Source organism: Lissotriton helveticus, chromosome 11 (genome assembly GCF_964261635.1).
Source record: "Lissotriton helveticus chromosome 11, aLisHel1.1, whole genome shotgun sequence".
NCBI lineage: Eukaryota > Metazoa > Chordata > Amphibia > Caudata > Salamandridae > Lissotriton > Lissotriton helveticus.
This window is the reverse complement of record NC_136072.1, coordinates 54423120-54446816: the sequence shown is the minus strand read 5'-3', so window position 1 is coordinate 54446816 and position 23697 is coordinate 54423120. Positions and strand designations below refer to the sequence as shown.

The window sequence follows — 23697 nt, the reverse complement described above, 5'->3', positions numbered from 1 at the left end:
TAGTTCCATCGCCGTCGAGATGGGTGGACTATGTCCATCTACACTTTCCTCAGTGTATAAGTGATGTAATGTGCAGACCCAGCCTGTGAAGCTATCATATCTCAAATCGGGGGGATGCTCGTTGGTTCAATAGGGACTGTGGAGAGGGCCGCGCTTGCCTTATGTCATATTCCGTAGTATGCCATAGTGTGCATCGTGGAGGGGCGATGGAAGTAGTCAACGTATTAAGTGTAATAAATTTCACATTTATAAAAAGATCTACTAGATGCAGCATGTGCTTGTTAACCAGGATATCTATATAGGGAATTACCCCATAACTATATATTAGCAGCATAAAGTTGGGGTGGGCCTGCTTTTCTGCAGGATTCCCAAATTGCCCAGCGCGTAGAGTAAAATGTGCGGATTTAATGAGTGGGTCTTGGAAGTGGAGTTGAAGCAAGAGAGTGTAGTGAACAATCACTAGATGGTCTCTCTTGGCCACTACATGGGGAGCATGGCAATTTGTCTGTAGCCAGTGTATAGTTGGCTTGGGTGGTGAACTCCACTCAGTTTGCAGAGTTTTCTGCGCTCCACAGAGCACCCAGAGTTCCGAAAAACTTGCTGAATGGAGATTTCTCCTCACTCACCAACATTAAGTTAGCGAGCAAGAGAAATCCAATGCTAGACCACCTCCCAGTGAGATTTTTCAGCGTGAGCGGTCGAGGATAGTCGTGACCGCTCACTTTGAGAAACCATCCATTTGCAGTGAGGAAGCTGCCACTCGAGTAGAAAATCTACCAGAGCGGCAGAAAGTAGCAGCACCCTCTTGCGCTGCATATGGTGCAGTTCGTGCTGAGTTTTCAGTGCAGAACAAACACCCGGCGCTAAAAATCAGCATGAACTAACGCACTCCGCCACTTGCGGAACTCCACATAGTGCGATGGAGTTTTCTGGCCACTTCGCAGAGTTCGGCATAGCAGAACGCCGCGAACTCCACCCAGGCCTAGTGTATAGCTAGATAGGACTGAGCAGCATAGTAATAAATGTCCATCGGTGGGACTGTAAAATCCTCTTTCTCGATCATGACAGTAATGCATTGATTCTGGAGAAAAGTGTGGTATTCAACGTGACTGGGATAATGGTAAGTATTTAAAGTAAGTTCAGTGACTGACCATTTCAATATTAGCTATGCATCCTGCCACCGACAGAGGGAGTCTTATCCATCAGTCTGTCTGTAGCTCCAATTTTGAAATAGCTGTCTCTCACTATGTGTCACTGCCTCTGTGGGTTCGGATGCCCAGATATTTTGCAGAGTCATTGCACCACCATAGTGGTCCTTCAGTCTCTGTTGGCGGAGTCTTTACAGTGAGTGGGAAACCTCTGATTTGGCCCATTTTAGCTTGACAGACATGATGCTAAATTTGATAAATTCTCTGATTACTGGCTGAAGGATGAAGTCGATGAATTTCGATGAACAAAAGGAATATCGTTCGCATACAGGACCCAAGCATTCTCTGTGTCGGCATTGAGATTTCTCTATTTGGATAGCATTCCTGTAAGATAGAGAATAGGGGTTCTATTGCTTTGGTGAGAAGAAGGGGAGCAAGTAGACATCCTTGTCTTGTGCTTTTGCTGTTTGTTGACTGAAAAGGTTCAGAAAGGCAGCCTAGGATGGAAACTCTACACGTTGGGTTGGTATATAATAAGATAATGAGAGAAACCAGGTGTCTGCCAATGCTCAGTTGTTCCAGCACTGACAGAAAGACCGGGCACTCAAAAACGCTAAAAGCCTTCTAAGCCCCTAACAGTACTGCTGCTTCTCATGTGTTGTGGTACATCTGGGGCATAAAAACAAGCAGGGTTCTAAGATTATGGGATGCAGATCTTCCCAGTATTGAGCTAGACGGGTCAAGAAGGACCACTTTGTCCATCAAGTGTATTATTCTGTTAGCTATTAGGTAAGAGTTCCTTGTAGAACTGCCCGCCCCACAACAAAGGTCATCCTGTCACAGAGGGAGCGGCCCGCCTACAACAGAAACTTGGATTTCAAAGGAAGATGTAGTGATGCCTTGCCGACTGGCTCTGTTCTCCTGACACACGCTGCTGCTTTTTTTTTCCTTAAGAATTTTGGAAAGCCCCACGAGGTTGAAGAAGAGGGAGTGCGAGCATGAGGCCGGACCTTCCACCAGAGACAGGGGGAAAAGGTCCAGTGTCTCGTAGAGCCCAGCACAAGGCAAATGCATATAGTTACGGGAGACCACTCAAGACCGCGCCGTGAGGGAAACGGCCATTCTGATTCTGGTAACAGCGCACCTACCTGCCGCCGAGGCCGCCGTGAGGGAAACGGCTGAGGACATCACTGCACCCCTTGCAGCGCCGTGAGGGCAACGGCCGACACTACATTTCCCAGGTGCCCCGGGGCTCACCGGCGCACCGGTGACGACAGAGGCAGCACCCGGGGGCGCTATTAAGCACGAGTACGCCTCCCGTCCCGCGAGGACGCGCACGGGACGTGCCGGGCGGAGCCCGGGCAGAGGGCGGGCCGTCTAAGGCCGTCCAAGGACGACCAGGGATGGGACGGGCCACATCCCTTTCACCATGGGTAAGCGCAAACTGGTAACAACGGTGCCTGGTGAAGTTAAAGCCAAGGTGCCAAAGTACACAACCAGCATTATTACATATTTAACAACTAAGGTGGGGGAGCTATCAACGCAGATTGCAGAGTCAGAACGTGAGTTGGGTCTTGCAACCAGCCCTGGGGCACTTAACATATCTAGTGCGTCTGTCATAAACTGCATACCGTTGGAACCTAGGGTCATCATTGATTCTTGCAGACCCACCCTGCCACAATCCTCCACAATTCTTCCTTTACCGGTTTTGCCCGAAACAGTGATACCATCTTTACCCATGACCCCGGGGGTTGCATGTAAGACTGCTTCCAACCAGCCTGGGCCTTTACAGCAAACTTACGTAACTGAGGAGGGCATCTCAACTTTATTGGAAAAACTGTTTACAGAAAGACTGGGAGCCGCTTTAATCCAGATTGCTTCTGACATCACTGAGACTCTGAGGGATTGTGTCAAGACTCTTGTGGCAAAATGTGAGCGTATCAATGACGCTCTTAATAGGCAGGCCCCCGCTTCACTTACACCTATGGGGCCATGTCCTTCAATTGTCCAGGTTCCTGCCCCTAATGTCAGGGGTCCTTCCATAAATATATCGACTGTCACTTCTAATGTGGTCACTGAAAACCCTGTTAAAAAAAAATGGAAAGTGGAGGAGGGGATATATATTCCCATGATGGAGGCGGTTCCCAGTGTAAATACCTCAGTAAGGCCTAGAGACCAGCGGGGGGCTGTGGCGAGAAGGGTACCCCCAGTAAATCTACCTCCGGATGCAACACCTTTTGTAGCAATTCTGGTTAACGTGCCCAAACTTGCAGATGGGGAGGTGGAACATCAGGATACTCTTTTTAAGCATGTTAAAAAATGGTGCAATGCTAATTGCACGGGAGAGAGTAACATCGCAGACAATATTGTTACAAGTAGAAGGGTGAACTGGGTGGGCTCAAGTAAGAAAAATGTAGAAGGAGATTGTGTAATTGTTAATTTTAAATCTAGAAGTGTCGCCAGCCGCCTCTTCTGGGATGGTTCTCCTTTGGACCCTGTAGGAAAAGGTGTTCGAGCAATGCCCCTTGGCTTTTTCTACCCTCGAGCCTATAGGCCAGGCGATAGTGAAAACAATAAGCCACATTTTTCCAAAAATATTTGGGCGGAGGACAAACTTATCTCGCCTATGTGTGGTAATGACTGGGTGACAAAGCCACCCAAGGGTAGCAGCCTAGTTAATTCTGTAAGGATCAGTCCTTCAAACGATTTATTGTTGTCAAATAGGTTCTCGGCTCTAGCCGATCGAATAGATATTGAATGACTAGAGCCTGAGCACGATAACCGGACTGTCCCATGCCCAGTTAATGTAGAGGCCACCACATTAGATAATACGGTTAACATTGCTACAAATGACCCTCCAGAACTGGATCGGGGGCACATCAGGTTATTATCATGGAACATCGCGGGCCTACGGGCCAAACAGGATGATCCGATTTGGCTACACCAAGTGAAGGATCACGATATAGTTGCCCTACAAGAAACATGGTCAAAAGATAAGGGATTCTGGGTAGATGGCTATATTTCATTCTTTGTCAATGGGCAGAGCTCCACGGCTGGAAGGGATAGAGGGGGGCTGTTACTTCTAGTTTCAGTAAAATTAGCAGGGACAGTCAAAGAGATACCCAGTTCCTCACACTTTTTTCAGCTGGTGGAAATTCTTTTGGCAGACAAGAATAAGATTGTGTTTATAAATTGTTATAACTCCGTGCAAGGGGGACCCCCTAATTTTGTTCTTGAAGGTTTATCCTCTTTTTTAAATAATTACATGTCAAAACAAACCACTTTTGTTCAGTTAATTATGATGGGAGATTTTAATGTTCATCTGTGTGAGTTACACTGCCAGATCATAGATGATACCGGTCCAGACCACACATCGTTGCCACATTTCGAACATACCCCGAAGGGTGTGGCAATGGAAAATCTGTTATCATCCAATGATCTATATGAACCAGGGTTTTCAGATTCAACAAACCGTGTGGTCACGTATAATGCAAGAGGGAGTGAATCAATTATCGATTATTTTTTTATGTCCCCGGGGCTCTTACGTCATGTATTGTTTTATAATGCAATTGTAAGCGGGTTTAGTGACCACAACCCGGTGCTGTTAGTTTTGGATGCTTTTTCGGGTTTGAGAAAAGGGGATTTGAGGGCTACTGGTGCGAGGGACGTAAAGAATAGAGACCAGGGTAGGCGCCTCAAATGGTGTAAAGTTTGCCGTGAGGATTTTCATGTCCAGATTGAGCAAAAAATGGCCGCAGAAATTGAGAAATGTAGGGACGGAGAGAGGGGGGGGAAGGAGGTAGTTAGTGCCTTCGAAGCTATTTGTGCCAGAGTTGAAAAGGAACTAATAGCTAAACCAAGGAGGGGTTCCGCTCCAGCCTTTGGGTGGTTTGATCGCTCCTGCTCCAAGGCACACTCGGCTTTGCTGAAAGCCCTTAAACAATCCCCTAGAGATAGGTCTTTGGTGGCACAGTTGAGAAAAAGATATGCTTTGGCGGTTAAGGCGCGAAAAAAGGCCATCAAAGATGAAGCATGGGATTCACTAATGGATTCTGTAACCCTTAAACAAAGTTCTAAATTCTGGTCCATAATTAATAATCCTTTATTTGCTCAAACAAGCAACACCGATCTTGAAATTAACATCCCTGAAGCTGAATGGATCAAACATTTCTCTAACATATATGGCTAAAATGAACCAGTTGAGGCATTTGTAATGTCCGGCTCCCCAACTCCCCCTACTAAGTTAAAATTTAGTAAACCTTAAGTAGAACTGGCAATTTTAGGTTCTGCTGCTAATAAAGCTCCCGGCCCAGATGGGGTACCTTTGGACCTATACAAACTTAATCCTGAGATGTGGGCTGAGATTTTAGCCAATGTCTTTAACTGTGTGTATGAGGGGGGATTGCCAAAAACTTGGGCATGTTCAATCATAGTACCCATTTTTAAAAAGGGCCTAAGAAGTGACCCCAAGTGTTTTCGTCCAATTTCTTTATTGGATTCTTCCATGAAGATTCTGGGCAAAGTTTTGTTAGCAAGAATTAACAATTGGTCGCTAGACAATGATATTTTATCAGATGCCCAGTATGGGTTTCGTGCTGGCAGAGGAACAGAGGACCAATGCTTAAATCTTCATTTGTTAATATCGAAATACACTACTGCAAAAAAAGGGTCAATTTTTGTAGCATTTATGGACCTGTCCACGGCCTTTGATTTGGTAAATAGAGCTCGGCTGTGGACCATGCTGTTAAAATTGGGACTTGATCCCCCACTTGTATACTTTTTGGCAGAACTCCACAAGGATCTAAAAGCTTCTATTAGAATGGATCATGACGGAAATCGTACAGCTTGGTTCAAATCAAGTAGGGGTGTGCGGCAGGGCTGCATTCTTGCACCCATGCTGTTCACTCTATATATAAATTCCTTAGAGAAGACTCTTTTAACTGCTACCTTGGACACTCCGCGTGCAGGGGATACACGCATCCCTGTTCTCCTGTACGCGGATGACGCAGCTTTGATGGCTCGGACTCATTTAGGTTTGCAAAGACTTTTAAATGCTTTTAATGATTTTATGTCCTCACTTGACTTAGTGATAAATAACTCCAAATCTCACGTCATGGCCTTTGGGGCCGCCAAAAATAATACAAAGCAGTTTTATTGCAATGGCGGCGTGATCACAAATGTCAAAATTTTTACTTACCTGGGTGTAATTTTTGACACCAAAGGAAGCTGGGCTCCTCAAATTACAGCTAAAATCAAAGCAGTTAGGAGCTCGGCCAATGCTATTTTAAGTTTTTCGAGGCGACTGGGTGGGAAGCCAACTGGTGCTTTACTAAACTTGCACAGGGCAAAATCTGTGGCTATAGCGAGGTATGGTTCAGGTCTGTGGGGTTATGTGAATGGCGAAGCTATTCAGAGGGAACAAAATAAGTTCCTTCGTTCCATATTAGGGCTTCCCCAATCACCAGCCTTGTTTTCAGTTCATCAGGAACTCGGCTTAAGGTATATTACTGATACCCTCTTAATGGCTCCTATCTTGTTATGGATTAGGACCTGGGCCAATAATAATCTAGGTCTGAACCATAAAATACTGGCCGACTGTTTAAAACTGGATAACTCAAAAAAAATAGCTTGGCTATCATACGTTCAAAAATGTTCTTTGGACCTTGGTCGACCAGAGATTTTTTCTGCCCCCCATGGTCTAAAGAAATCTGATTTAGATTGGGTTAAGCTCAACTTTGCTAAGTTGAAATTTATGGAGAGGGAGGAACGCCAACTCACTAAACCCACGATCAGAGCCCATTTCTTGACCATCACCTGCTTTACTATACAACCGTACCTTGCCATTGTTAACATCCCTTTTCACAGGTGGCTTCTGGCTAAATTTCGGTTTAACCAGATTTACATGGTCCTTTGTGATAGTCAAGGCTGGCACAAGGAGGAGGATGCTCCTGTTTGCAATTGCGATAATTTCTCAACGCAAGACAATATGCACCTTATGTTATTCTGTCCTTTTTTTTATTGTGCCCAGACAAAAATATCTGATACCTTTACTGAAGGACAAAGCCTTCCACCAGGCAAAACCCGCCCTCCTGTATCTCCAATTGTTGGATTCAGCTTTGGTCATGTTTAGCGTGGCCAACTATCTTGTTGCTGCTGTTAGGATCAGGAGGAGACGACTTAAAACGTAACACAAGGGTTTTTGCACGAAAGAAGGAAATGGAAAATGCTTTTGTTCCTGTAATTTTTTAGCTAAATATTTATTTCTCTATAACTGTTTTTCTTTTAAAATGTGAATATATAAATTATGATTGATGGTTTTAAACTGTGTATATATAAATTTTTACTGAAGTGTGTAATCTCTAAAAGTAATCTCTAAATGAATATGTACTGTCCCTTTCCCTTTGACTGTAGAATGCTTTTATGATTTTTAACTAAATCGAATAAAGTGGTTTTTGACTTGACTTGACTTGACTTGTTAGCTATTAGACCGGTGAAGATTGTATTGTCAAGGTTAAGTACAGAGAGAAGGTGGTAGGATTGAGAGTGTTGCTCATCTTTACCGTGTTTCAGCAATGCTCCTGTCGCCAGATGATTTATTGTACTCGTATTGTCGCAATACCACTGAACCCCCTTCGATACATGTCTTATTTGGGGGAAACAACCATTACAAAGCAGTCATTACAAGACACTACCTTTAGAATGCTGTCATTATAACGCAACTGCCTTTACATTGCATGCCATTACAACGCATGCCATTACAACACATTTCACTACAGCGCATACCATTACAATGCATGCCGTTACAATGCATTATAAGGTAAGTAATGGGTATTTTTTAGTTTTAGGATGGGTATGGTTTTTGAGGTACATGGGAAGAGTATTTTTACCCCTACACTACACTATCTAACACTTACCCTACTTTTGTGCTCACTGGAATGGGAATAGTAATTTGTACCCCTACACTATCCAACACTTACCCCACTGTTACGCCAAAAGAATTATGCATTGTAATGGTATGCATTTTAGTGGTATGCATTGTAATGGTTTGCGTTGTAATGGTAGTTTCTAAAAATGCGCTGTAATGGCATGCGTTGTAAAATCATGCATTGTGATGGTAGTTGTGATGTAAAAAACATGATGTAAAGGCATGCGTTTTAATTGTTTGCGTTATAACATCATTTATTCCTTATAGGAATCTACTCAGCGATATCCGTACTGAGGACAGACTCATAAACAACGATGGAAATGGAAAATACCCAAGCCCTTCTCCTCAAGCTGCCTTACCTGTCCCTAAGGTCAGTCTTACCTCTTTGACCCAGGCTGGCATGGTGTGGGTACTGGGAGTTCGGAAGTGGAGATTCAGCACGATGACACAGCTCACCACCACCACAGTGACCAGCACCATGATGAACAACAGGTACCTGCAATGCCAAGGACAACCCATCAGTTGATCGTCATGGAATTCACCATTGTTAGCACCCATGGTACAGCCATTACAGCGTTGTAGGCATCCAGGGCTTCAAACTTCAGACAGACTCTGCCAATTATTTGCAAATGATTCTTCATTACATAGAGGCTTACCTCAGTAAGATGACTTTCCTCAACATCAACCACAGTTGGCAGTGCATCAGGATTCGAATTCTATTGTGTTAGTAAGCAGAGCATTCCCAGAGCAGAAACCATTGTCACTGTTTACCTAGAAACCATGGAAGAAGCCACGTGTTCCTATGGTATACCCAGAAATCTCAGGGGCATATTTACACGGAAATGTCAAAACGCTGAGCTGTGCCAAATTTTTCTGAACTGGGGTGGCAGAGTGGGCTAAAGAACGGTGATGGATTAAACCCAGATCAGTTGACTCAGGGTGAGTGCTTGTATTGTCAACGCTCCGTCCATCATTTCCTTTGGTTTTCCAAATTTGGCAGCGCCATGCTACCACATTTCCAAAATGCATTGTTGTGCCGTATTTACAAAAATATGGTGCATCCCTGTGTTTTCCCTGATGCTAAAATGAGCTGCCTCGTGACAATGCAAGCACAGGGAATGATTGTTTATGTGCGGGAAGGTGTCCATTCCTGCACATAAACAATCAATAATGGTGGTGTGTTACTTCTATGTGTGCTGCAATCTGCAACACACATAGAAGTAGCAAATTGTCATTATTTAATGATTATTGATGTGCAGGAAGGGACACGTCTCTACACACAATCATGAATTCCTCAGGACAAGGTGATACAAGGGACAGCCTGCACAATTAGAAATGGGTAGATTTTAGAATGGTGTGTTTGACAGGAGAAAATACTGCTCCTTTTCCCTTGTATCGTCTTGTCCTGAGGTAGACCCGCCGTGCCTATTAGTAAATCAAGCAACCCATCGGGTCGAAACGTCGACACGCTCGTGATAATCCTGACCCTACTCTCTCCGCCCCATGTGAAACAGATATTTAAAATCCCAAGCGGTGCAGAGCTTTATGTACCAAGGGATAGATGTCCTTTGAATGGCCAGTTTTAGCAATTCATACTGCACTGTATATATCCTTGTTCACATTTGGCACTTTTTTCACATCTTTTTTCACCATATCACTTGCGCCTTTGCAACAAATTGTATGTTGATGAACTTTGACAGCCTTCTAATGTCATTTCAACACTATAAAATGTTTAACAAAAATATGGATTTATCCTTCAAGACAGATTTTGATTGATTTGATTTTGGTGAGTTTTTTTTGTTTCTTCTCTTCCCTTTTCATTGATTATTACTGAAAAGTTTTCAGTATTATTGTTTGTTTTTATTGGTTATTATTCAGTAAACCAAGAATCGATTCTGTACCCAACATAACCAACATTTTCCACATCCTTGTACACCCAGGTTCTGAGGGGCACTGGGTCACCCCATTATACTAGATGCAATGGGTGAAATTAGGTAGACAAAATGCCGACTCAATGTATATTGTTAGCTATAAATCTGTCAAAACCAAGACCTAAAAATCATTACCAAAATGAAATTAAGCAGGGGCAAACCTTGCAAACTTGGCATAATTCACACAAAGGAAGCTATACACAATACCTGGGACAATAACTGCAATTATGCCTTATTAAATGAAAAGCATTCCCTCACCTTGTAATAAAAAATTAATGTGAGGATGCATTTTGTGCTAAAACTAGTGAGACATTACATGTGACACGAAGCAAGTGGCCATTTTGTTTAGGGTGTGGCAGTTTTATCTCTATTGAACTAATGAGTTAACAGCCATAGCAGCAAGTGCTCTCCGATGCCAAGGAAATAATATCAGCAACACATCATAGCAATTCGGTATGAATTGTCACTTAACTATCATCCTTAAACATATTATAGCAACACAATGGTTTTGTCTCCATTTATTAATGGATTCAGTTTCTTAAAATGCACATGTTTTGCTATCAAATGCAAACTTTTTATTTTGGGTAAACCCCATTACCCTAAAAAAAAGTATGTTATTTTCTACTTTTTTAAATCTCAGGTTTCATTTTTAGGATCACCATGTTTGGTCTCCACGCAACCTATGATCATTTTCATCAGGTATTCATTGTACATAACAGCCTTCCATCAACATTTTTTGCCTCATATATATCACCGTCGTATGTCAGTGCTGAATATTATGCTACAAGGATTCCCTCAGCATGAAACAGATGGTTGCTATTGTGTCAGGTCCTCCTTTGTGCAAGGACTGGATACCATAAGTCAAGGATGCCCACAGTGGTCAAGAATGGCCATCTTTATGCCAGGGTTGCCCACAGTTAGTCAAGGATCTGCAAACTATGTGAGAGATGGCTATAAAGGATGCCCACATAATGCCAAGAATTGCAGGAATTACGTCAGTTTCCCAGAAGACACACTCAATCATATAAGCACACATACAACAGGGTGCAAGAAGGTATACACACACCCAAGGCAGACCCCAAGGACCTCAAGAACTTCCGGCCCATCTCCCTGCTCCCGTTCCCAGCGAAGGTCATCTATAAGACCATCAACAGAAAACTGACCCACTACCTCGAGGAGAACAGCATCCTGGACCCCTCCCAGTCCGGGTTCCGCAGCAACCACAGCACCGAAACCGCCCTCATCGCCGCCACCGATGACATGAGGACCCTGCTAGACAACGGTGAACCGCGGCCCTCATCCTTCTGGACCTGTCAGCCGCCTTCGACACTGTCTGCCACCACACACTACGAACACGCCTCCATGAAGCCGGGATCCAAGAGAAGGCCCAGGACTGGACCACCTCCTTCCTCTCCGGCAAAACACAGAGCGTCCGCCTCCCCACCTTCTGCTCCAAAGCCACTGAGATCATCTGCGGCGTACCCCAGGGATCATCCCTCAGCCCTACGCTGTTCAACATCTACATGGCATCGCTCGCCCACGTCGCCCGATTGCACGACCTCAACATCATCTCTTAGCCGATGATACCCAGCTGATCCTCTCCCTCACCAAGGACCACCACACTGCCAAAACCAACCTCCACAAAGGAATGAAGGCCGTCACCGAATGGATGAGGAACAGCCGACTGACGCTGACCTCAGACAAGATGGAGGTCCTCATCCTCGGATCCAACCCTTCGGCCTGGGACGACTCCTGGTGGCCGCCCGCACTGAGAACAGCTCCAACACCCACCGACCACGCTCGCAATCTAGGGGTCATCCTCGACTCCACCCTCTCCATGACTAAGCAGGTAAACACTGTCTCTTCCTCCTGCTTCAACACCCTCCGCATGTTCCTCAAGATCTACAAGTGGATCCCCACGGAAACGGGAAGAACAGACACCCAGGCCCTCGTCAGCAGCAGTTGGACTATGGAAACGCCCTCTACGCAGGAGTCTCGGCAAAACCCCTGAAACAGCTTAAACACATCCAGAACGCCTCTGCACACCTGATCACACATCCCTTGCCACAGCCACATCACACCCTACCTGAGAGACCTGCGTTGGCTCCCTGTCAACAAGAGGATAACCATCAAGCTCCTCACCCACGTACACAAGACACTTCACAACACCTGACCAGCGTACCTCAACAGACGACTCAGCTTCTACACCCCTATCCGCCAGCTCTGCTCCACCGACCTCTCCCTCGCCACAGTCCCCCGCAGCAGAAGAGAGACCTCCAGCAGCAGATATTTCTCCCTCCTCGCCCCAAAACCTGGAACACCCTCCCCATCCACCTATGGCAGACCGAAAAACCTGCTGACCTTCAGAAAACTCCCCATGACCTGGCTTTTCGAGCAGTAGCAGCATTCCCCAGCGCCTTGAGACCCTCCTGGGTAAGTAGTGCGCTTTACAAATGCTATGATTGATTGATTGATTGATGGGCACAAACATACACAAACAGATACACAGATATGTGCACACAGGCACTTGCATGCTTGCGATCTCTCTATTCTGCACAGAAAGAGGAGCAGTTGCGTCTCAACTCCTAGTCTGGCCATTGTTTACTCAGAGCTCTTCCCAGCTTGTACACTTTCACTCTGACAGGCATTTTTTCTTTTGCGTGCACAATAAGGGTGGGCAGAATGGGCAGGATTTCATTCTGTTGAATTCCACTGAATTACATTAAAATTTCATGAGATTTCGGGAGATTCCACAGAATTCCAGTGCGGGTGGAGTGGGAGTTTGGGGCTATTTACTTGGGGAAAAATGCAGCCTTGGCTGCATTTTGAGCTAAGAAAACAGGGCAGCCAATTGCCACTCGGTGCCCTTACATACTCTGCAGTGATTACTGCAGAGTATGTAATGGCACGCCGCCGAGTGGTACGAAGGTGGTTTCTAACATTTAGGAAGCATTGCATATCCCTCTGCATTGCATACGCCTTGGGGCCCTTACCTACTCTGCAGTAATCATTGCCGAGTATGTAAGAATGCCAAGTGGAATGCACTGCTGTGGTTTCTAAACAGGGCAGCAAGAAAGAGCGGCCCCTCTATGTTGTCATTTCACAGGAAACTGTAATCTGCAGTGATTTTTAAACAGTACACGAAGGGAGTCACTGTTCCTTGTAGAGCATGAAAGAGGAAGAAACTTTTGTCGTGTGCTACTCTATCTGTGGGGGACAGTGTGTTCTCATCATAATGCCCTCACACACCCCGAAGGATGTCATGCTTCATCATTTGGGCTTTGCTCCTCGTCGGGCCGGCGCTGCAATGCCCTACGGGTCCCTCGAACGGTCTCTTTATCGGAGATCTTTTGATAAGAAGCCGTTTGGGTGCGTGGGTGTAAGTGTCAGTGAAGTCTAAAATGGTGTGTTAAAAAATTACTGGAGGGAGAGTGGGTACTATTTATTAGGGTGATGCCTCTGTCACTGTTAAAACAACGTGTGTGGTGCTGCTCTTCCTGTCTCCACCGGTGGATCGGCGGGGACAGGGAGAGGCACGCAGGTGGATCCGCCCTGCTACTGCGGGAGAACCTTCCCGAGTGCCCTCACTGATCTCATTAGGTCCTGACTCTAATATTAAGGGAAACGCTACTCCCTTCTACAACTTGGTGGCTCTGGTTAGTTCAGTAGTACATACTTTTCCAAGCAGGAGTGTTTACATATGGTCCATCAAAAGAAAGGACAGAGTGCTCATAATTCCCAAGGCCTCGTGCTATTTGAGGGCCTCTAGTTCATGCTGCAACATTTATATATAGATTTTAAAGCATGCTGGCCCTCCTTATTAATGACGTGCCCCGCTTCCGTTTTCTGTCCCAGGCACCGCAATAGCTTCTGGCATGCAAATGGATAACCATGGTGCAATGGTGTTTTAAGACTACATAGTTAATCTGTGTTAAATATATGATTTCCTGCTGATTTGTCAAATGCCTACTGCCCGTGAATCAAGCCAGAAAAATAACAGAATTTTCTAAAAATGCACGCATTTTCCAACCCAGCTATAAATGAACATATGAATTCTCAGGACCAGAAACATTTTAGAGCAAGTGGATCCATAAGAAATTTATTTTATTTATTTTGCGATTTCTAAAGCGCCTGGTGACCCGTAGGCATCCCCGCGCTATTCAACCTGTGAGGATACAAAGGGGGGTAGGGGGGTGCTTTATTTCGGGAAAAGGAGGGTTTTAAGTTTCCTGCGGAACACCATGTGGGAGGGTTCCAGGCGAAGACTGAGAGGGAGTGAGTTCCACGCTGTGGAGGCTTTGACCGAGAAGCGGCGACCGCCGGTGCGGGCCTTCCTAAATTTAGGCACCGTAGCAAGGTGTTCGGCGTCGGAGCGAAGGGGTCTTGAGGCTTTGTAGGGGGTGACCATGTGTTTAAGCGCGGCAGGGCCAACTCCGTTGATGAGCTTGTGGGAGGTACATAGGGCCTTGAACTCTACTCTCTGGCGGACTGGAAGCCAGTGTAGGGCTTTGAGGGCAGACTTGGCCGACGCTCTGGGGGGAAGGTTCATAATGAGCCTGGCCGCCGCGTTCTGGGTACGTTGGAGTTTGGCCAAGGTGTATTCAGGGGCCCCCAGATATATGGCATTGCTGTAATCGAGCCGGGCCAAGACCAGACCCTGGACAAGTAATTTCCTGGATGGAATGGGAAGAAGGGGTAAGATCTTACGTACGGACCGCAGGAGACCGCAGCAGGCACCTGCTGTCTTGGCTGCCTGCGTTTTCATGGTAAGGTCAGGTTCCAGCCAAACTCCTAGTGTCTTGATTTCCTTTCTAGGAGAGGGGATTTCGCCGAAGGTGTCGGGCCAAGATGTGGGTGGAAAGGTCGTCCATTTATTGCCCAGGAGCATGATCTCGGTCTTTGCGCCGTTCAGCTTCAAGGCAGAGTCACACATCCAGGTATGGATGTCCTGGAGACAGTGCAGCAGGCTGTCAGGATGGTTATCCAGGTGAGACAGGGATACAACAAGTTGGGTATCGTCAGCGTAATTAATTATTTTTATACCGTAGGGGGCCACTACGTCTTCCAGGGGAGCCATATAGACATTAAACAGGGTGGGGCTGAGCGACGACCCCTGGGGAACTCCATTCTTCAGTGGAAGAGGTTCTGACCGGGAGTTGCCGTCCCACACCTGGAAGGATCGATGAGAAAGAAAGGATTTGATCCAGGCTCGCGCCGTACCCACAACACCTGCCTTGGCCAGGCGGTGTAGAAGGACACGATGATCCACCGTATCAAAGGCGGCGCTAAGGTCCAGGAGGATCACTGCCACTGATCCCCCTGAGTCTAGGATACACCTTGCCTCCTCGATGACGGAGAGGAGTGCGGTGTCCGTGCCATGGCCAGGTCGAAACCCAGTTTGGGATTGGCGCAGGATATTGTTTGTCTCGAGAAATTGGGATAGTTGCGAGTTGACTAGTTTTTCAGCCATCTTACTGATACAAGGGAGCAGTGAGATCGGTCTGTAGTTGGACATGTCGTCCGGGTTCAGTTGGGGCTTTTTCAGTAACGCCTTCACAACTGCGTTCTTCCAGTTGGAGGGTACCGTTCCACCAGCAAGGGAAGAGTTGATAAGGTCCTTGATGATTGGGGCTATGGTGGAGGACACCTTTTTTAAGAATCTAGCCGGGGCTGGGTCAAGGGGGGAACCGCTTTTCATATTCTCTAGCGTGGACGTCACCTCGGTGAGGGAAACTGCCCTGAAAGTCTCCAGCTGTGGGCTGTTGTTTTCGTCCGCCGTAGCCAGGATGGGAGGGGGGCTGACGGTGGGAAGGGAGTCCAGTATCCGCAGAATTTTAGACTCGAAGTAATTAGCCAGATCCTTGCTTCTGTCTGGGGGGGGGGGAGTGAGGGGGGGGTGCTGTTGGGATATTTAGTAGTTCTTTAACTAAGAAATGCCGGATGTATGACGTTACAACGCATACTTTTACAACGACTACCATTACAACGCATTTTTTACAACGCAAAAACTTTTACAACGCATACAATTACAACGCAGGATTTTACAACGCAAGTACCTTTACAACGCATACCATTACAACGTAAATATTGGTAAGTATATAAAAAAAAATTAATATAAATTAATGTAAATTATTAAAATATAATTACATTTAATTTAATTTAATTTAATTAATTTAATTTAAAAATAATTTTAATTTATTTTTACAAATTAACCCTGTACCCCAAAAACTGAAAACTGACCCTGAACCCTAAAAATACCCCTTTACCCAAAAACTGAAAACTGACCCTGAACCCTAAAAATACCCCTTTACCCAAAAACTGAAAACTGACCCTGAACCCTAAAAATACCCCTTTACCCAAAAACTGAAAACTGACCCTGAACCCTAAAAATACCCCTTTACCCAAAAACTGAAAACTGACCCTGAACCCTAAAAATACCCCTTTACCCAAAAACTAAAAACTAACCCTGAACCCTAAAAATACCCCTTTAACCAAAAACTGAAAACTGACCCTGTACCCTAAAAATACCCCTTTACCCAAAAACTGAAAACTGACCCTGAACCCTAAAAATACCCCTTTACCCAAAAACTGAAAACTGACCCTGAACACTAAAAATACCCCTTTACCCAAAAACTGAAAACTGACCCTGAACCCTAAAAATACCCCTTTACCCAAAAACCCAAAACTGACCCTGAACCCTAAAAATACCCCTTTTCCCAAAAACCCAAAACTGACCCTGAACCCTAAAAATACCCCATACCCAAAAACACAAACATATAATATATTAAAAATAATTATATACTTACCAATACTTACGTTGTAATGGTATGCGTTGTAAAGGTACTTGCGTTGTAAAATCCTGCGTTGTAATGGTATGCGTTGTAAAAGTTTTTGCGTAGTAAAAATTTCGTTGTAATGGCAGTTCGTTGTAAAAGTTGCGTTGTAAAGGTTGTTTCCCGAAATGCCGTAGACTTTATTCCTACAACCTTAACCCTGCGTGGAATGTACTCCTGGAAAGTCTGGCCTGGGTGTAGTTTGCGTAGTTTTTCTACGCGAAACTCTGGAAAGTGACAAATAAACTCTGCAAAGTCTCTCAAGTGGCGGAGTGCAGTGCGAACTGCTGTTCACGTTGGTTTTCTTACAGCTCGGGCAGAAATTCTACCCGAGCGGCAGCTGGCGATCGTGAACTTACCGTTCGCAAGTGGGAGCGGGAAAAAAACTCTGCTGCACTACGCGGAGCACAGTTTTCTGCACTCTGCAAGCTCCGCGGAGTGCAGAAAACTCCGGAAACTCTGCGAACTGAGAGAAGTTTACCGCCTAGGCCTAGTTCCAGTACCTGGGGAGATCTATTTCATATCTCCACTGCAGTTACACCATTTTGGTGCTGATCTCATACTTATATGTCGTAGTAGGTCATATGAGACCAAGGTAATCCAGAGGAAAGGCTGAATTTTGGAATGAATGTGGTTAAACAAAAACATAGGTATAGACCCCTCCCCCTCACCCTATCAACTAGTATATTGCTTCAGGTTTCCATGCACTCTTATTCACCATAACAGCAGCCCAGATGGTAAATCACTTCCAAGACTCACTTGCCGATAAGCGGGATAGCGAGAGATGTTTCTGGTAGTCGCTGGGAGATCAGCAGTAGGAAGACAGCCTGGGCAAGCAGGACTGAGATGGACAGAGTCATCTTCTCACCACCTGGAAGGAGGAAAATGAAACCTTCAGCAAGAGAGTCCAGGTTCCATATGCAAAGGCTGTTTCTTGCCAATCAATACAAGATTATTAGAACTTGAAAGAAGCATTGGAGGCCGATATCATTTAAAAGTGGGCGGGCGCGGGGTACTGCAGGGGAGGGGGGAGGGCACAGGGATTGAGTAATAAAAACTAAAAACTTACCTCATGGTGACGGCTGTCTCGCCTCTCACTGCTTCTCTGCTCTGCATCTTCAGGTAGTCCCTGGGGCAGCATCACGGACTCCCCATCCAATCCCCATGCTGCTCTCAAGCATGACAGCAGTGTGGGGATTGGCCTGAGTTGGCTGAAAAGACACTCGCTCACGCACAGGGAGTCTGTGCTGTTTCTCCAACCCGGCTGTACAATGCAGCCGGGTTGGAGAAACAGCAAAGTACACATGTCAGTTTGGCCAGCCTAAGGCGGCCGGCCAGAATGACATGCGCACTTACAAGTGTACATACCACTCCTCCTCCCGTCTTCCATGGCCCGGCCCAACCCCTCCCTGCACACGCTGGCTCAGAGCTAGCAGATAAAAAATAAAATGATAGTAAGATGCCATTTTGTTTTTCAGCTGCTGGCTCTGAGCCAGTGGGGCGACGCTCCTCTGCCATTGTGGAGGAGCCGCCACTGTAAAGAAGCCCTCACCCTCTTGCTGGGACATCACTGACTCTTATTTACATCATACGTCTGCACCTTTATAAACATCTTCCTCAGAAGAAATCCTCAATAGGAGATAAAATAATGGTATATAATTGTGAGCAGGCTGGTGGGAGACGGCTTGGGCGACTAAGTATTGCAAGAATTTCAGCACTTGAAATAAAATGTAATTTTGCCATCTGTAGTGCTTGTCATGTGCTGAAAAAGGTAAGTTTCAGGCCTTTCCGTCGTTTCTGGGCCTCACAGAAGGTGGCGCCCAGAGGATGCCGGCCTGCCTTGCTTTATTGATGTGCTGGTACTACGCGGGCTCACAGGCATTCTGAATAAGCCTGGGCGGAGCTCGTGGAGTTCTGCTATGTGGAACTCTGTGAAGTGACAACAAAAACTCTGCCGTGCTCGCCAACTTTTTCGTAAGTTCCGGTAACACCACAAACTCCAACAGTGGATTGGAGCTCACCACCCAGGGTTAATTCTGAAACAACGTGGCAGAGTTGGTACCATTCCAGTGCTGCCTGAGTCATTACTGACCATACCTTAGTCTTAGAAATATTCCAGAGTACCCAGCCTTTTGGGATGTGTCCTGGATTCCCCCAAAGCCATTGAATATATCAGCACTCTAGGGGTAGAAGTGCCCAAGGACACACTGGTAATCCTGAAGAAGACCTTTATGGTTCAGGTGCAATCTGCTCTGTTATTTGTAGCTCATTAATTTCATGTCACGTGAAACATTGGAAGGTTTTAGTGAATAAATGGTCAAAATGTCTTTTACTATATATTTTTGACTAAATATTTGCAGTGAGGATGCTCGATGTATATTCGAATTTTTTGTTAAATATTTTGGGTTGGGAACTTGAATTGGAAACAATGTCAGTCTTTCCTCATTAATATTCAAGAACTAGATACATATGGGGCCAGGAGTTTACTACACGTCCCAGAGCCCCAGCGCCCCACTACCTCAGCGCCCCACCACCCCACTACCCCACTGCACCACCACTCTTACTTGTACTGGCTGCGCCTGCTGGAAATAGTGTTTTAGTTGATAGGGAGGGAGGTAATCAACCTATCTGGTGGATAAGGAGGAAGTTTAGTTAGATTCTGTTCAGACGTATTTTTTTTTTTTTGCAGTTTTATATAGTGCCAACTCGACCAGAAGGTATCAGAGCCCTTTACCAGAGCACCAGTTGCATTACAGATGGACAAATTAATTTTGTTAGGCACTGGGAGATTAAATGATTTGCCCAAAATCACAGGGTTGGGCGCCCCTGCCTGAGAGTCGTACCCAGTTCCCCAGCTTCGAGGTTGATCGTTTTAGCCCTTAGGCCACATCCTCTCCCTAATGCCTCTGTCATTGCAGCAATGTGACATTAAGCCCATAACACTCACTGTTTATTTTTTTAAATAAACAGAAATTACTTTATACATTGTTTTTGTTAGGAGCCCACCTCTGGTGCTGCTGCTTTGCAGGGTTACTAAATAGCAAGGCTGCCCAGGCTTGATTCCACATCATGCCATTTCTTTCCACCACCCTCCACTTCCTGTCTCTCCATTTCACTCTTTCCATCCCTGCTTTCTCTCTTTGTCACTGGTTCCTACCTTTCTCTTCCTTTTCCATTTACTGCCTTTCTCTGCCTTGTCCTGGTACAAAGTCTGATGACGAAACATAAGTCCTAGGCCCCACGACTCACTGCCTGTGCTCACATAGTTGCCAAGTTCCCCAGGTCCATGCCAGCCTAGTTGTTCCAGTTTGAAGGTTTTCTTTCCATTCTGGGCTTGTAGTTCTGGTTTAATAATGGGGTAAACAAGAATACAATTCCCAGAATGCCATGAGAAAACATGGACCTCCAACCACCAGCACAAATAAAGCACGACTGATGCCCATGGTGGGCATTAACGAGCAAAGGTTAGGTTTCCTTCTTGTGCCGCTCTATCTATCCAACCTCTAAGCGCCTGTTAAGAGGTTGGGTTACACACAATAGTGAAGGACCCCATAATCTTCTGAGAGACATGAACTTGGTGCTGGCTCCCTCGAAAGTAAGTCAAAACTTTGCGACCAATTCAACAATGTATGATCGAAAGCTGCTGAATGATAAATACACACATGTGGCTGGTATTTACTACATGCTAGTTTTTCCGATAAAGAAACATATTACTATCCAAGACCCTAACACATTCTTTTGGACGCACCATCTTGTGGTCCCCTCCCCCATTCAGGATTCCACTGTCAGTCAGTGTTGTGTTTAGAGAGAAACTGGAGACAGATCAATTTGGGGTTGGCCACCTTATCGCCTCTTATCGCTGGATTTTATCGCGGAGATAACGCAGTGTTACCAACGCAAAGTTTATCTCCACGGCGATAAAAAACCCAGCGGTAGTGGCGAATCCCATCTATAACGTGAGATTTTCAGCGATAAAATTCCTATTGCTAAGGAAAATCTCGATTATAGGCAGGTGGGGACTTAGCTGTAGAATCCACCTCCCATTGCCCATTATGGCTAAATCAGGTTTTTACCAGGTGTAAAATCCTGGCGCTAATCACTGTTAGCACGCGTTTTTTTACCGCGTCGCGGGTATTGCTAATAGGCGATAACTGTGTTAGCGACTGCTTTCAGTTGCTACCAGTTTGGGTACGCCCACTTTGCATGTCATTAACGACAAATTTCGCTGACATGCAATGCGGGCCCCAAACCGGTCGCTATCGCCCGGAAACTGTCGCTAACTGCTGTTAGCGACAGCTTGGTAATTGGGCGATAAAAAAATCACCACTTTATTTGCAAAAAGTGCTGCTAAAGTGGCGATAACGCCCTTGCTAATATGCCCCAGAGGGTGATGAATAATTCAGTATTGTGCAATAGAGTAACCCTTTTTCTGCTGAACTACTTATCTCAGTTGCCTCACTCTGGTCAAAAATGGATTAATCCAGATAATAAAAACTAATAGAAACTCATTTATATGAAATTAAATGGTGTGCATATGGAATTCGTTTATTTGAACCATGAAAATGTCTGTTATTCCGAAAGAAATATATCCCATTGATGTCATATTTAACTCCTCTGTCTAATTCCATACATGCAAAATTGTCAAAACGAAAGGAGCTATAGTTTGAGACATCAGCCCTAACACAGTCACATAATGTGTGCCTTGAAATGGTAATATACTGAAAAGTGTACTGCACAAGGCAGCAAGAGAATTTACATATTATGTTACAATATGGCTATCATCTTAATCCAAGCCACTAATTTGCAAAATGGTCATCAGCAAAACTCTTCCATTTAATACAAATATTTGGATTTTACAGCTCACTTTAAAATGGATGCAAGGACACATTTTGCACTAAAATATAGCTATAGATGTTGGGTTTGCATTTTGCATAATTATGCAAAAAGAATATTATGCTGAATTTCGCGCGACCCTCCCTGTGACCTGTACGTTTACAACTGATCACAGTCATGACACTGTACTTAAAAACCAAATCTACCACCCACATGCTCCGGCATGGGTTGGGAAATGGGACCTACCTCGAGGATGTCTCCTAATCAGTGGCAGCCGGCACAGGTTTGAGCGGTGGGGCAGGCGGGGTGGAGGGTAGTTGACAGACGACGGGATAGGTCAAATGAAATTTAAAAAAATAGAACCACTTACCTTGCGCTCGCCGCATTGCCAATGCGGCGAGCCCAAGGAAAGTGGTTTTATTTATTTTTTATTTAATTTGACCTATTCTGTCGTCTGTTGACATCCACCCCTCCACCTGCCTTGCCCCCGCCCGCCTCACCGATTTTACCTGTGCCGGCCGCCACTGCTCCCCGTGGCCCACTGTGTCCCTGTTCTGGATTGTGCAGAGTGGTCACCCCCTCCCACTGGTCAGCCCCACGACTCACTGTCGGCCGGCAGGTAGAAGACACAGTTGGCCAAGAAGGCGATGAGGACGCAAGGGATAAGGATGTTGATGATGTAGAAGAGCGGCTTGCGTCTGATGATCAGGTAGAAGGTGATGTCCTGGTACTTGGTGCTGTCGGGGGGCAAACTTGTGTCGATATTCTTTTTGGCTGGAATATGTGTGATCTCCCATTCACCGTTCTCTAAAGAAAAGAATGAAAATTGCATTATTTCCAAATTTTGACCACTCATTCATTGTTCAGTTCTGTTAATCATGCAGGGGTGTAACACATTCCCCTGAAGCCCTTGCAGAGATGTGGGGGCCCCATCCCTTCAAGGGGGGGGGGGGCATTCATCTCAAGGCCACTGAATACCTGTGAGATCTGGGCACCTCAGGGAACCCTCATGGCATTCTGAAGTGGCCTCATAATTTTGCCATATGCCTAGGGTGACCAGATCTTGAGAACCGAAAACTGGGACGTTTTGCAAAAATAGAAGAAGGACTACAGATTTACATCAATTTAGCAGTGCAGAACGACAGCTCTCATCAACATAGGAGCACAACAGAGTCTCTAAGAAAATTATAAAAATTTAGGGGCATATTACCAACAACTAGCGATAATTATCGCTATGTTGGCTTAGCGGCAATTTTTTTATCGTATCTCCTAAGCGATAAAAATCGGCCGAAATGCATGAATATCGCTGTAAAGTCAGCGATATTCATGCATTACCGAGCTAATGCTCTTAGCCATGTTATCCACCTCCCATTGGATAACATGGCTAAGAACTGCTCAGGGGCAGGTGTTAGCCTTTGGAGATATTCGCGCTTAGCGCGAATATCTCCAAAAGTTGGTAATAGGAGATAGCGATGTTAGCGACTGTTTCCAGTCGCTAACATCTTGGCACGCCCACTTTGCATGTCATTAGTGATAAATATCACTGCCATGCAAAGCGGGGCCCAAGATTGTCGCTATCTCCTCCTAGCTGTCGCTAACTGGTGTTAGCGACAGCTAGGTAATAGGGAGATAATTTTATCTCCGCTTTCTTGTCTTTTAAAGCCAAAAAAGCGCAGATAAACCCCCTTGATAATATGCCCCTAAATTTTTAAAATCAGCATCACACCTGTTTATTAAACTGCTCACTATTAACAGCTGCAAACTAGCACAGTTTTAGAACACCTAAAATAGTGCCTCTCACTGTTTCCAATCGACGCCCTCCAAAAACCAGTACATGAACCAAATTTGCCGAATCTGCCGGGACAGCTGCTGAACACCTGGGACTGTCCTGACAAATCTGGGATGCCTGGTCACCCTCCTTATGCCAGTGCATGCATGGTGACCCACTTAGGTGTGAAACATCAGGACACTTATGTCTTTGAAGTCTTGGTGTTAAACAATGTTCAGAATGAGACCCCACTCCATGC

The 23697-nt window shown here is 45.4% G+C and overlaps 1 protein-coding gene and 1 long non-coding RNA gene across 2 annotated transcripts in view; one reads left to right on the top strand and one right to left on the bottom strand.

The window, feature by feature from the left end:
* The window catches only part of LOC144792760 (uncharacterized), a 46030-nt gene extending 37605 nt beyond the window's left edge, over positions 1–8425 (top strand). Inside the window, exon 3 of the long non-coding RNA XR_013602617.1 lies at positions 8341–8425. This is a non-coding gene — a long non-coding RNA (uncharacterized LOC144792760). The remainder of the gene's footprint in view (positions 1–8340) is intronic.
* The window catches only part of CHRND (cholinergic receptor nicotinic delta subunit), a 76204-nt gene that overhangs the window by 17369 nt on the left and 35138 nt on the right, over positions 1–23697 (bottom strand). Inside the window, exons 7-9 of the mRNA XM_078667943.1 lie at positions 22277–22477; positions 17597–17708; positions 8455–8569 (exon numbers count right to left, since the gene is read on the bottom strand). Coding sequence (XP_078524069.1) covers positions 8455–8569; positions 17597–17708; positions 22277–22477 — 428 coding nt within the window. The remainder of the gene's footprint in view (positions 1–8454; positions 8570–17596; positions 17709–22276; positions 22478–23697) is intronic.